This window comes from Acinonyx jubatus, chromosome E3 (assembly GCF_027475565.1).
Source record: "Acinonyx jubatus isolate Ajub_Pintada_27869175 chromosome E3, VMU_Ajub_asm_v1.0, whole genome shotgun sequence".
NCBI lineage: Eukaryota > Metazoa > Chordata > Mammalia > Carnivora > Felidae > Acinonyx > Acinonyx jubatus.
In genome coordinates this window covers 40,616,137-40,626,841 of record NC_069398.1, presented here as the reverse complement: position 1 = coordinate 40,626,841, position 10,705 = coordinate 40,616,137, and the positions used below count along the sequence as shown (strand labels likewise).

General features: G+C 51.6%; 1 protein-coding gene across 1 annotated transcript; it reads right to left on the bottom strand.

Annotated features, from left to right (window-relative positions):
• Positions 1–127: 127 nt before the first annotated feature.
• ALG1 (ALG1 chitobiosyldiphosphodolichol beta-mannosyltransferase) lies at positions 128–10,505 on the bottom strand. Its single transcript, XM_015076571.3, has 13 exons — positions 10,278–10,505; positions 9,278–9,355; positions 9,059–9,162; positions 8,457–8,605; positions 6,656–6,745; positions 6,240–6,350; positions 5,687–5,808; positions 5,457–5,495; positions 5,085–5,144; positions 4,165–4,275; positions 2,852–2,966; positions 1,879–1,954; positions 128–803 (listed from the first exon to the last, which is right to left on the bottom strand). Exons 1-13 carry the CDS (start codon positions 10,483–10,485, stop codon positions 672–674), a joined length of 1,395 nt encoding a protein of 464 aa, XP_014932057.1. The 5' UTR covers positions 10,486–10,505; the 3' UTR covers positions 128–671.
• Between the last annotated feature and the right edge of the window lie 200 nt (positions 10,506–10,705).

The window sequence follows — 10,705 nt, the reverse complement described above, 5'->3', positions numbered from 1 at the left end:
AAGAAAAAAAATTTTTTAAGAATGTTAAATTCAGAATCAGGAACCACAAACTGTGTTCTAATAAAATACATTCAAGTGGGTGCCCCTTTCTATCACTAGTTCTGGCTCTTAAGTAAACAAACCTCCATAAATCAAAAATGAATTTTTGGCTCAGAAACAGGCATTTCATTTGGGCAAATAAAAACAGATCAAGTATGTTTCCCCCCACCGGTGCCTGGACCCACGTCCATCACGAAGCCAACCCTGCTGTACATGTGGCACGTCTTATTAAACTCTTACAAGGCAGCAGACTGCAGTGCCTGTCCTCAAGGCAGGAAAGACAATACTAGGGACACAACAGGGCAGATGCTGGGAAAGGCAGACACCATAACAGGCCTAAGAGATGTTGACAATGCCACATGCAAACAACAGGAAAGTAATAATACTGGGGGGAAAGAAAGACTCAGATCAGGAAGAAAGGAGTGATTGAGAGCCTCGAGGGAGGAAACCAGGGTGAACCAGTTTCTTGGGCCACAAACTGGGTCATAAAAACATTTCATTCCACAGCCGTCATTCCAGCTGCTGTCCACTGGGAGGCACTGCTCTAAAGCATTTGTCAAGGCCAGATAGGCTAGAAGAGGCTAAAAGGAATTGGGCGTCGCTCAGGAGCTCTCAGTATTTGGCCCAAAGGGTCATGTGTCCATAACCAAAGGCAGCACCGTCTGCTTCCAGCTCTCATCCCAACGAAGCTGCTCTGATTCCCGGAGGTTCTGCCGGAACTGGCTTAGTTTGCCAGTAGGATCAGGAAACGCTGAGAAAAGCATCTAGAAGAAAAATAAAGACCAGAACTTACCTCATCACTGCTTCCCACCCCTATCCCAGGTCCCACCAGAGAGCTGTTCCCTCCTCCTTCCCAGCAGCCTGGATTCTGGTCCCACTCCAATCACAGGCAGCCAGGCCAGTGATGCTACTGAAACCCTCTGTCACTGCACTTCAAGAACCACTGTCAGTGTCCTGGAGCCCCCAGCAGGCCTCCTGCTCTGACCCAGCCTCCATGGCAGGCTTGGCTAATTAAATGTTCTCAAAACACAGCTCTGACCAGGAATATCCCCGACCCAGCAAGCCCCTTCTTCATGGGGCACAAGAAAACCCTCACACCCTGGCCCATGCTCCTTCCCCTTCTCTGCTTCTACTTAACAGTGCAGCCAGGCTGCAGCATTTTCCACCCACTGTGCCCTGCTCAGCCACAGGCCACTCCAGCAATGTTCTGTCCACCAAGAGCACCCACCCTCAGCCTCTGCCCAGCACCGTCCAGCCCACATGCTGGAACTAGGCAGTCTTCCAGCTTTGCTAAACTTTATCAGGAGTCTCCAAACTAAGCCAGTGGACCAAATTTGGCCCCCAGCTGTCTTTGTAAGTACAGTTTTATTGGAACACAGCCACACCCCTTCATTCACAGGCTGTCCGTGGCTGGTTTCATGTTACAGCAGAGACTATGGCAAAGCCTAAAACTTTTTCTAACCTTCCCAGAAAGTTTGCTGCCCCTGGTCTCAACTGCCAAGAATGATGATGTATTACTTTTGTAGTAAGTGCCCTTTGAAGACTCCCACCCACCCTCAGGGAAAGTTTGGGAAGCCCCCTTCACGCATCCCTCCTACTCAGAACCAGTCGCTCCCTAGACAGAGCACACGGTCTACCAGCTCTGGCATCATCTGTGTGGTGTAAGCTCCACAAACCCAGAGGGCAGTCAGAGCATGTCCAGACCCCCGAGCCCACTGAGGCCCAGCCTCTGAGACCACTGCTCCCGGCCTTAGCTCTCGGATCCAGCCTGGCCGGCCACAGGAGCAAAGAATCGGGGGGCGTTGGTCGGTGCCCTGGCATGGGGGCAGACGTGATTACCTGCAGCTGAGCCGCCAGCTGCTCAGAGCCCTCAAAGACCAGGCCATTTTCGTCATGTTTCACAAGCTCGTGTAAGCTGCAGAGGGAATCACAGAACCAAGAGATGCCTAGAGAAACCCAAACCCTGCGGTGCCCACCCGGCCTCCCACACCACCCCTCCCACAGGCCAGGCAGGGGTCAGAACAGTCTGCTTTCAGTGAGTCTCAGATTTAGCATCTGAATAGAAAAAAGGCCTGCAGGGATACACATTAAAAATCCAAAATGATTCCAAAGAGGAGGTACAGTGAACACACATTTGACCTTTTCTGCTCTATGCTCTTTTCAGTGACTATGTGCTCAGCGAGTTCTCCATGTTTTTCTTAATTGCACAGCAGAGAAACAAGGTGAAAGGCAACCCCACTGGAGGTAGACTTGGCATATTAAGGATGACTTTGCTAGGTCACCAGGGAGTTGATGCCAATGTGCCCAGAGCTCAGGGTCTAACAGAGGCTATTTCCCATTCAGAGGCTGGCTCCTGAGCTGGTGGTGGAGATACTATTTCTCTTGTACTGAACCTCTTGTAACACCGCCCTCTCCAAACACCATCTTCACCAGGAAAAGTGGTGACAGAGAATTACACTCATTTAACGGATTCCAATTCAACTGTATGAGCTCAGAAAGAGAGAAATAAAACCAGGTCAACTGTGCGGTCAATACCAGCCACCCGTCTATCCATGAGCAAAGGCCCCCTAAGTAGAGAAGACACATGTTTTCTGTCGGACATCAGCTCTCCGTGGAAGCCCACCCCTTCAGTAGGGTGCAGCCCGCCCACAGAAACCCCAAGGGCCCTCCCCCCAGAGGACCACCTGGCAATGCTGCACAATCTTCCAAGGCAATTCCTTGAGCAATTTTGACCTCACCGGCAACAGCCCCCCTCCACCCCCACAGCTGATTTGAGAACCGAACCCCGGGAAGATTCAGTTTCTGCTCCTACCACTGGAAGTTCACGGCACACACGGGCAGACAGCACCCGAACATGTCCACCACCTTCATGGGCAGGTCCAGGCCGCTGGAGGATTTGTGCAAGCACACACCCAGGTCTGCCGACCCTGCGAGGTGGGGGCAAAGGGAGTGGTCAGAGCACCACCCATGCACCCGTGGAACACAAACCCTGAAAGGACTGTGGATCGACACCCCAAGTGGGGAATGGAACGTGGGTAATAATGCCACAGGCTGGAGAAGGCCAAGTACACAGCAGACCTCCCCAACTGCCACTCCCAGCCACCCGGCCCTGTTTGAAAACCACCTACCTGTCACGAGTAGTTTTCTTTAGTCAGACCCCCTTTGTCTACTTAACCACATTTCTTTAAAAAGAACCTGTAGCAATTATTGCTTAAGGGGTTCAGAGTTTCCGCTTGGGATGATGAAAACGGTTTGGAAATAGGGCGATGGCTGTACAACACTGAACATAATTAATGTCACCAAGTTGTACATATACTTTAAAATGGGAAAATCGTTAAAATAGCAAATTTTTATTGTATGTTTTATCGCAGTAAGGAGGGGGGGAAAAACGTAACAGAAAACCAGCTGTCTCTATGAAAATAAAGCCAAATAAACAACCTGACGCCACTAAACACTGGCTAGAAAACCCCTGCCAACCAAAGGCTTTCCGCTGGAGACTGCTCACTGGCTGCGGGAAGATGAGGCCTTGGAGATACATCAGCACTAGGCCAGCACGCCCCTCCCAGAGAAAGGAAGACAGAGGAAGCCAGGGAGACATAGGGGAGTCAATGCTATTTAGCACATTATTTCTACACCTCCCAAGCCACTGCCCTCCCAGACCTGGGGAACGTGGACCCCAACCCAAGCCCAGGACCAGCCTTCTGCCCAGATGGAAAAGCAGGACTAAATGGAGGGCTTGGAGAATAAGAGGACAGAACCCTCTCAGATCCGTGGAGAAGACGTCCAGGCCCCAAAGGCAGGAGGAGCCGGCACACCAGGAAACAGCCTGGATCTCCCCCAAGTACAGCCAAGAGCTCCTCCAACAAGTTCCTGGCACATGGCATCCCCCTGCCCCACGTGGCCCTTGAGCAGGACCCAATCCAGCCTCAGGCCTGTGTGTATGGCCCTTGGTCTAAAAATGACTTTTAATTTGTAAAGGGTTATAAAAACAAAGAATATACAACAGAGGCAAATAAAACACTTACTATCTGGCCCTTTTCAGGAAAACTCTGTCCCCCATACCGTAAGATACTCCTGTTTAACCCTCAGCTCTCTCCCTGCAGTCCCCCTACTGAATGCCCTTACCTAGAAGCAGGGGGTAGTCCTCAGCCTCCAGCCACGGAGTACAGACTTGGATGTGCTGGAAATGCTTCTGGCCGATGAGGCCTCTGTAATACTCCTTCAGAGGCCCTTTGCCTTGCAGAGAAAATCTGAGTCACTGCACTGGGCCCATCTCTGGCTCCATCCCATGGCCTTGGGACTCAGAACCCCTGCACAGGTGTCAGGAGAAGGCCCACATTCTACAGCTGTGATCAGGTCCCCATGTGGCCCCTTCCAGACCCCTCAGGGGTATGCACCCTGACCAGTGAGGCCACGGCCCTTCCCCCAGCAACCTGCATCAGTGGGTCTCAGGCTGGGAAGGTGGCCAAGATAAACTCTGGCGAGGCACCACAGTGCCAGCTGGATACAACTTCTCACCCAGACAGGCCTGTGTCTTGCTTGATGCCCCAGGTGGCATGGTGTGTGCAGTGGGCTCCTAGCCACCCCTGGGAGCTCTGGGGCCAGGAAGAGGGGAGTATGCAAGTTGGGGCAGCAGGCCCAGGACCCTGCTTCAACCACAGCTCTCTGCTTCTCTCTCCCATCCTGGGCTACTCTGGAAGCAATTTTACATTGAACTCTTTAGTTTAATGTGGATTCTTTCATTTAAAAAAAAAAAAAAAAAGATGCCTGGAAATTGCTGCAAGAGTGGAAAGCTCAGCATCTCTGAGGCCATGCTATCCAAGATTCAACTAGAAACATGCCCTGCTGTCAGGCCCCTCTGAGCCTCAGTTTCCTTCTCTGTCAAGCTGGTATAGAAAATCCTGTATCACAGAACTGTGGTCAGAATTAACAACACAACAACATCACATGCCTGGCATGGGGAAGGCACACAATAAAGGGAGATGCCTTCATCCCCCTCCACTGCCCCCCTTTAATATGGGAACATGGAAGATCCTTGGCAATACCTGTTATCACACAGACCAGAGAAGGAAGGCTCTCTCCATCCAGGATCAGCTGTTCAAACTCTGTGTATAAAAAAATAAATGATAACCAGGATTATCTTGTCAGGTGAGGAGCGGCTGGGGGAGCACTGGGGGGACGCCTCTCCCAACCACAAGATCAGTTTCCCAGAGGTGGCACTTCAGACCTAGGGTCTGGTCACTCAGTAACCCAAATGGGGATCAGAGGCACCATCTCCACCACCGTGTTCTTGGGCTGGCCTACCCAGTGGCCCTGGGGGCAGGAACATGCTGCCAAAGACACCATGCAAGGCCAGGTGAGCACCTCACAGCTCAAGAGCCAACAAGCCCAGCTCCTGATCAAAGCCACACACCTACTTTCTAATGCTGCCAGCAAGATGGAGAAGTCTTCATCTTCTGTAAGAAAAGAAACCTAAATGTCATGGGCTGGTTTCTAGACGCCTCCCTCCCAACTCAATACCTCCCCTTTCTCATCAGGGCCCAATGTCCTTAAATACATGTGGGGCACAGGCCTGGCAAGGGCAAGGATAATGCAGGCTTAGCCAGGTGCTCATACAAGCCCCAAGGGTCCAGAAGGGTCCTGAGACCTGTCCAGCTCGTGCTGCTGACCAACAGGGCCGGCCGCCCACGAAGATGTGTCACCACCCCACTCTGAGGATCCCGCTCTGTGAAGGCCGACCTCTCTGTGTCTCGGTCCAGGGGTTCTGAGCTGAGGGAACAGAAACAGATCCCATGAGATGGTGTCAAGCAGGCCCTCGGGCCCCAGGACAGCCATCTCCTACCAGAGTGAAGCCCATAGGCTCCCAAAGGTCAGGACGTGGCCATGTCAAAACCATCATCCAGCCTCTGTTGCAAAACTCTCCTCTGTTGTTGCAGTGCAAAAGCAACCAGAGACAATGCAAAAACAGATGCATGTGCTGCACTGTAATGAAGCTTTATTTACCAAGACAGGTGGCAGGCCTGTGGTCATAGTTTGCCAACCCCTGGATTAGTGGATTCCCAGGTCTGCAGCCAGAAGATGAGAGAGGCCAGGCTAGCAGTGAGCAGACAGGGGACATGGGGCAGCAAGGACATGGGGGAGAGGCCAGACAGTTGCAAACACAAGAGAAGGGACATAAAGACTGGGGATGGGAGACCTACCAGGCCTTGAATGCAGAGTAGGTGCAGCTCAGCTTCATAAAGAGCCGGTGTTGCAGGCCCAAGGGCGTCTCTTTAAAGAAAGATGCTGGCTTGTCATAGACGGTCACGGCTCTGCAATGAGATCGTTGAGGGCTCTAGAGAGAGCCAGAGAAAAGCCTACGGAATACATGATCCAAGAGGATCCAGAAAATAAGAGCACTCAGAAGATCCAAGTCTCAGACAAGGACAAGCCCTGCTTGGGGAAGCACAGAGACATGTTCTAAGACCAAAAGTGCATGGGGCATCTGGCCTCCTCCTGCTCCCTCGGCTTCCCAAACCAGGAACCCTCTCCCAGACCCTTAGGGATTTCTACACACCCTGCCAATAGGACATAGTAGGCATTGCAGCTGGGACCCCTCGCCTCCCCAGGCACCTACTTGATGCCCCAGTTCTGTGCCAGATCTTCCCGCATCGAGTTGGTCACACACAAGTTCAGGTGTGACAGGCGCCCACAGAGCTTCTCGTACCTGAAAAGACATATCACTGTCAGCCCAGAGCCTTGGGCCTTGGGCCCCACCACCACCACCACCACCTCCACATGACTTGACACCTTCTGATGCAGAAGAACACAGAGCTGGGGTCTCCCAAATCGGGTTGCTGGTGAGGCACTTTCCCAGAGTTTGTGCTGAGTTCCATCTGTACTATTATTTCCTTTACCCCTTTCTTTAAGTCACATCACTTTTCAGCTTAAATACGGTTAGAGGGGCACCTGGGTGGCGCAGTCGGTTAAGCGTCCGACTTCAGCCAGGTCACGATCTTGCGGTCTGTGAGTTCGAGCCCCGCGTCAGGCTCTGGGCTGATGGCTCAGAGCCTGGAGCCTGTTTCCGATTCTGTGTCTCCCTCTCTCTCTGACCCTCCCCCATTCATGCTCTGTCTCTCTCTGTCCCAAAAATAAATAAACGTTGAAAAAAAAAATTTAAAAAAAAAATTAAATAAATAAATAAATAAATAAATACGGTTAGAAACCTTATCTCTAAAGAAGGGAAAATCTAGTCTCTCTTGCCACAAGAGAAAGAAATATAGTAAAGGCCTCGTTATTAATCTTAGCCACACTGTGCTCTTGCTGCAAAGGCTGTGGGGCTGAGGCTTGTGCATTACCAAGGGATGGTTTTAAAAATGTTAGAGAGGCCTTAGTGACAGATTAACTCCCAACTGAGACTTGAGCCCTGATCTGAGGGCAGAACTGAAAGAGAACCAGAAAGGGAAGGAGCACACAAGGTTGTTCAATGCCACTGGTTTATCACAGCCGGCTCCTCACTCAGGATGCAGAGAAGGCGAGAGAGCTGGACAGCCTGGGACTGAATTTTGATCCTCATACAACAATATCAGCTGTGTGGCAAGCAGCAAAATGGTGCTCGACCTTGGTTTCCTGGCTTGTAAATGGAGAGTGACCACAGGACGTTCTCACCAGGGGGAGTGTAGACTGAACAGGATAAAGGGCTTGGCCTGAAGCCTGACATGCAGCATGTATGCACTGATCGTTTGCTGCGGCAGCTGTTACCACCCTCAGTGAATGTCCCTTAGGGAGAGGCGGCAGATGTCGCCCACTCAGACTGAGACCATGACTCTTCCTGCTCCATGTCCAACCTGCTCCCACAGGCCCTTCTTCCCTCTCCCTGTCTCACTGACTGCAGCAGGCTGTTGCCTGAGTCCCATTGTCTAACAGCAGCTTCGGTTTTTATTTGGGCATCTGGTCTGGGTTCACCTGGGACCCCAGGTCTCACAGAAGAGCATTTCCCCTAAGCCTGAGACATCGGGTTACTGCAGCCTCCCTACCTCAGTGGGGTGTCAGAGCCTGGCAGAGGAGCACAAGCCAATCAGAAAGGGTCCCTGTCTCCACTGAGCCTGTCAGTGGGGGTTTGAGTGCCGGGAGAGCTCCCAGCACCTAAGAAACACCTCCAGGATGGAGTGTGGAGAGAGAAATGAGAGGGGATCCTGACAATGCCCTTTTGAGCTTAAAGTCAGCCACGTCTCTGGACTTTGCAGTTTTAGGGAACAACAAATGCCCTCCTTGCCTTGGGCTATTTCTGTCACTTGTAACCCAAGTCAGCCTAATTCCCCAGCCTTGCTCTCACCCCCAAAGAGCACACAGGGGACAGCTTCACCAGGTCTCTGCACTGGCCCTTCTTCCTACCAAGGTTCAGGGAAGGTGTCTGCACCCTCTTCCAAGACCCTTACCACTTGGCCAGCAGAACAAGCGGGTGGCTGGAACCATGCACCAAACCCATAATGGAGTAGCCATAGTTGTGCCAGTCAATGACGAGCTTGCTTGCACAGAGGCAGCCCACAAGCCAGCACACAGCAATGGCAGGCAGGCCCGGGGGGTTCTGGGAAAGAGACACTCAAATGAAGAGAAGGAAACCCATACCATGGTCAACAATAATAAACTGAGTGAAAACAGTTGCAACATACATAACAAAGAGTCAATTTATCTTTACAAACCTCCTGATAATTAATAAGACTCTCTTCTCACCAAAAAACAAGTATAAAAGTCATAAAGGAAGGGGTGCCTGGGTGGCTCAGTTGGTTAAGTGTCCGACTTCAGCTCAGGTCATGATCTCACAGTTTGTGAGTTCAAGCCCCGGGTCAGCCTCTGTGCTGACAGCTTGGAGCCTGGAGCCTGCTTCAGATTCTCTCTGCCCTTCCTCCACTCACACTCTGTCTCTCTCTCAAAATAAAGAGACATTAAAAAAATTTTTTTTCAATAAATAAATAAAAGGCTGGGCAGTAAAGGAAACTTCACAATGGTTCTGAGAGAGCAAGAGGAGACTGACATTTACCTGGAGAAAGATGTAGGCTGCTGGCTCCCTGCACATCAACTTCCACAACAGGTATACTGACTGAAAAACAACTTTGACTCCATACTGAAAAATGTGGGGCCCAACTGCAAGTCAAAAAACACCCGTTACTCCAAAAGGAATTCTTGGCAATGTGCAGGTCCTCCCCTCACCCACACACACACACAGATTCAAAGGAATCTGGAGTTGACAGCATCCTACCTGCAAGTTTCGGAAGTTCTGTCAAACTCACAATCTGAATTCTGTTGTTCTGCAAGAGCTCATCATAGGGTCTGGAGTCTGAAAAGAATGTCCCCTTCAATGCACTAGACAGGGCAATATAATGTCAGATGATCCCCCAGCTCAGGCTGAATAGTGAAGAGTGTTTTTGGAAAATAAGACTTTTCTCTCTGTTCCTCCATAGCCAGAACAGAGCATGAGGACACTTCTTGTCCAGAGTCTCCCCCAGAGAGGGAGGGTCTCAATGGTGTCCACCTTTATTTACTTAACACAATGCCTGGCACATAGTAGGCACTCAAAATAATCTAGATTCCTTGAATGGTGGATTTATCCCACCATGGGGAGACCCCTAGGAGGTCTCACCCCACTCCTGCACCCTCCCACAGCAGAATCTAAACAGGGACCAAAGGCAACCAGTGCTACTCCCCCTTTTCCCTGATACACGGTTGAGCTACCCTCTAAAGATGTCATCCTGAAGGAGGATGAAGGAGCAGACACCCCTGCTTTTGCACACTGAGAGTAAAAGGTGGAAATGCAGCACAATGAAACCTCTCCTGCCTGCACAGCTCTGCACCGAGGGTGTGGGATGGAGAGGAGACAAGTTGTCCCATGAGACACAGCCTGACAAAAGTAGCCACAAGGAGCTATGGTTACCAGCACTGGCCCCCGAGTCACACACACACTAGATTCCAGTCCGTCTTTGCACTCACTAGGAGAATTAAGTGAGACTATATGATGAGTTCACTTAATTTAGCACACTCTTGGCATACGGCAGGCACTCCATTAACGCCAGCTGTTTCTAGAGACCCACCCAGCAGAAGCTGGGCAGAAACCTGGCCAGAACTAGATAAACCCAATCTCGGAGAGCTGTCCGAGAGAGGAGGGAGAAAAGGGACGTCCCCGTCCCGGCCCCCCTGGGCAGGTCAAAGCCGCGGGTCAAAGGCTGAGGGCTCAGCCTCCCTCCCAGACCCCGAGCACTCACTGCAGAAGCCCATAAGGGTCACGGAGAAGCCGCTCTTGACAAACGACAGTGCGTGGTACTGCATGCGGGGGCTGCGGCCCACGTCGCCCAGCACCACAATGATCACGTGCCAATCCGCTCGCCCCCGCCGCCAGCGCTTCCACAGGACCAGCAGCAGCAGCAGCAGGGATGCGGCCATCACCAGCACGGCCACGCAGGAGACCGCCATCTTGGCCGAGCCGGATGGCAGTCACGTGACGGCCCTCTGTGGGCCGGGTGCTCAACGCGCAAAGACCCAGCCTCCGAAGTGGGCGGAGAGAAGGAAGGTGGGGAAGTGGTTCCCTAAGTGGCGACCCACTGAACCTCCCAGGAGCCTCTGGGGGACAAAAATTAGTGATATTAAGGTAAAGCTTCTTCCATGTAAGGATCTAGGAACAATTTTTTTCAAA

Bases quoted from the DNA above. Each gene is read 5' to 3' on its own strand.
- ALG1 (XM_015076571.3), bottom strand. From the start codon at position 10,485: ATGGCGGTCTCCTGCGTGGCCGTGCTGGTGATGGCCGCATCCCTGCTG. The intron at 9,163-9,277 runs GTAGGATGCTGT...TTTGACTTGCAG, and splicing joins AGAACTTCCGAAACTTGCAG to TTGGGCCCCACATTTTTCAG. The intron at 5,496-5,686 runs GTCTCAGGACCC...CTTTTCTTACAG, and splicing joins CAGCAGCACGAGCTGGACAG to AAGATGAAGACTTCTCCATC.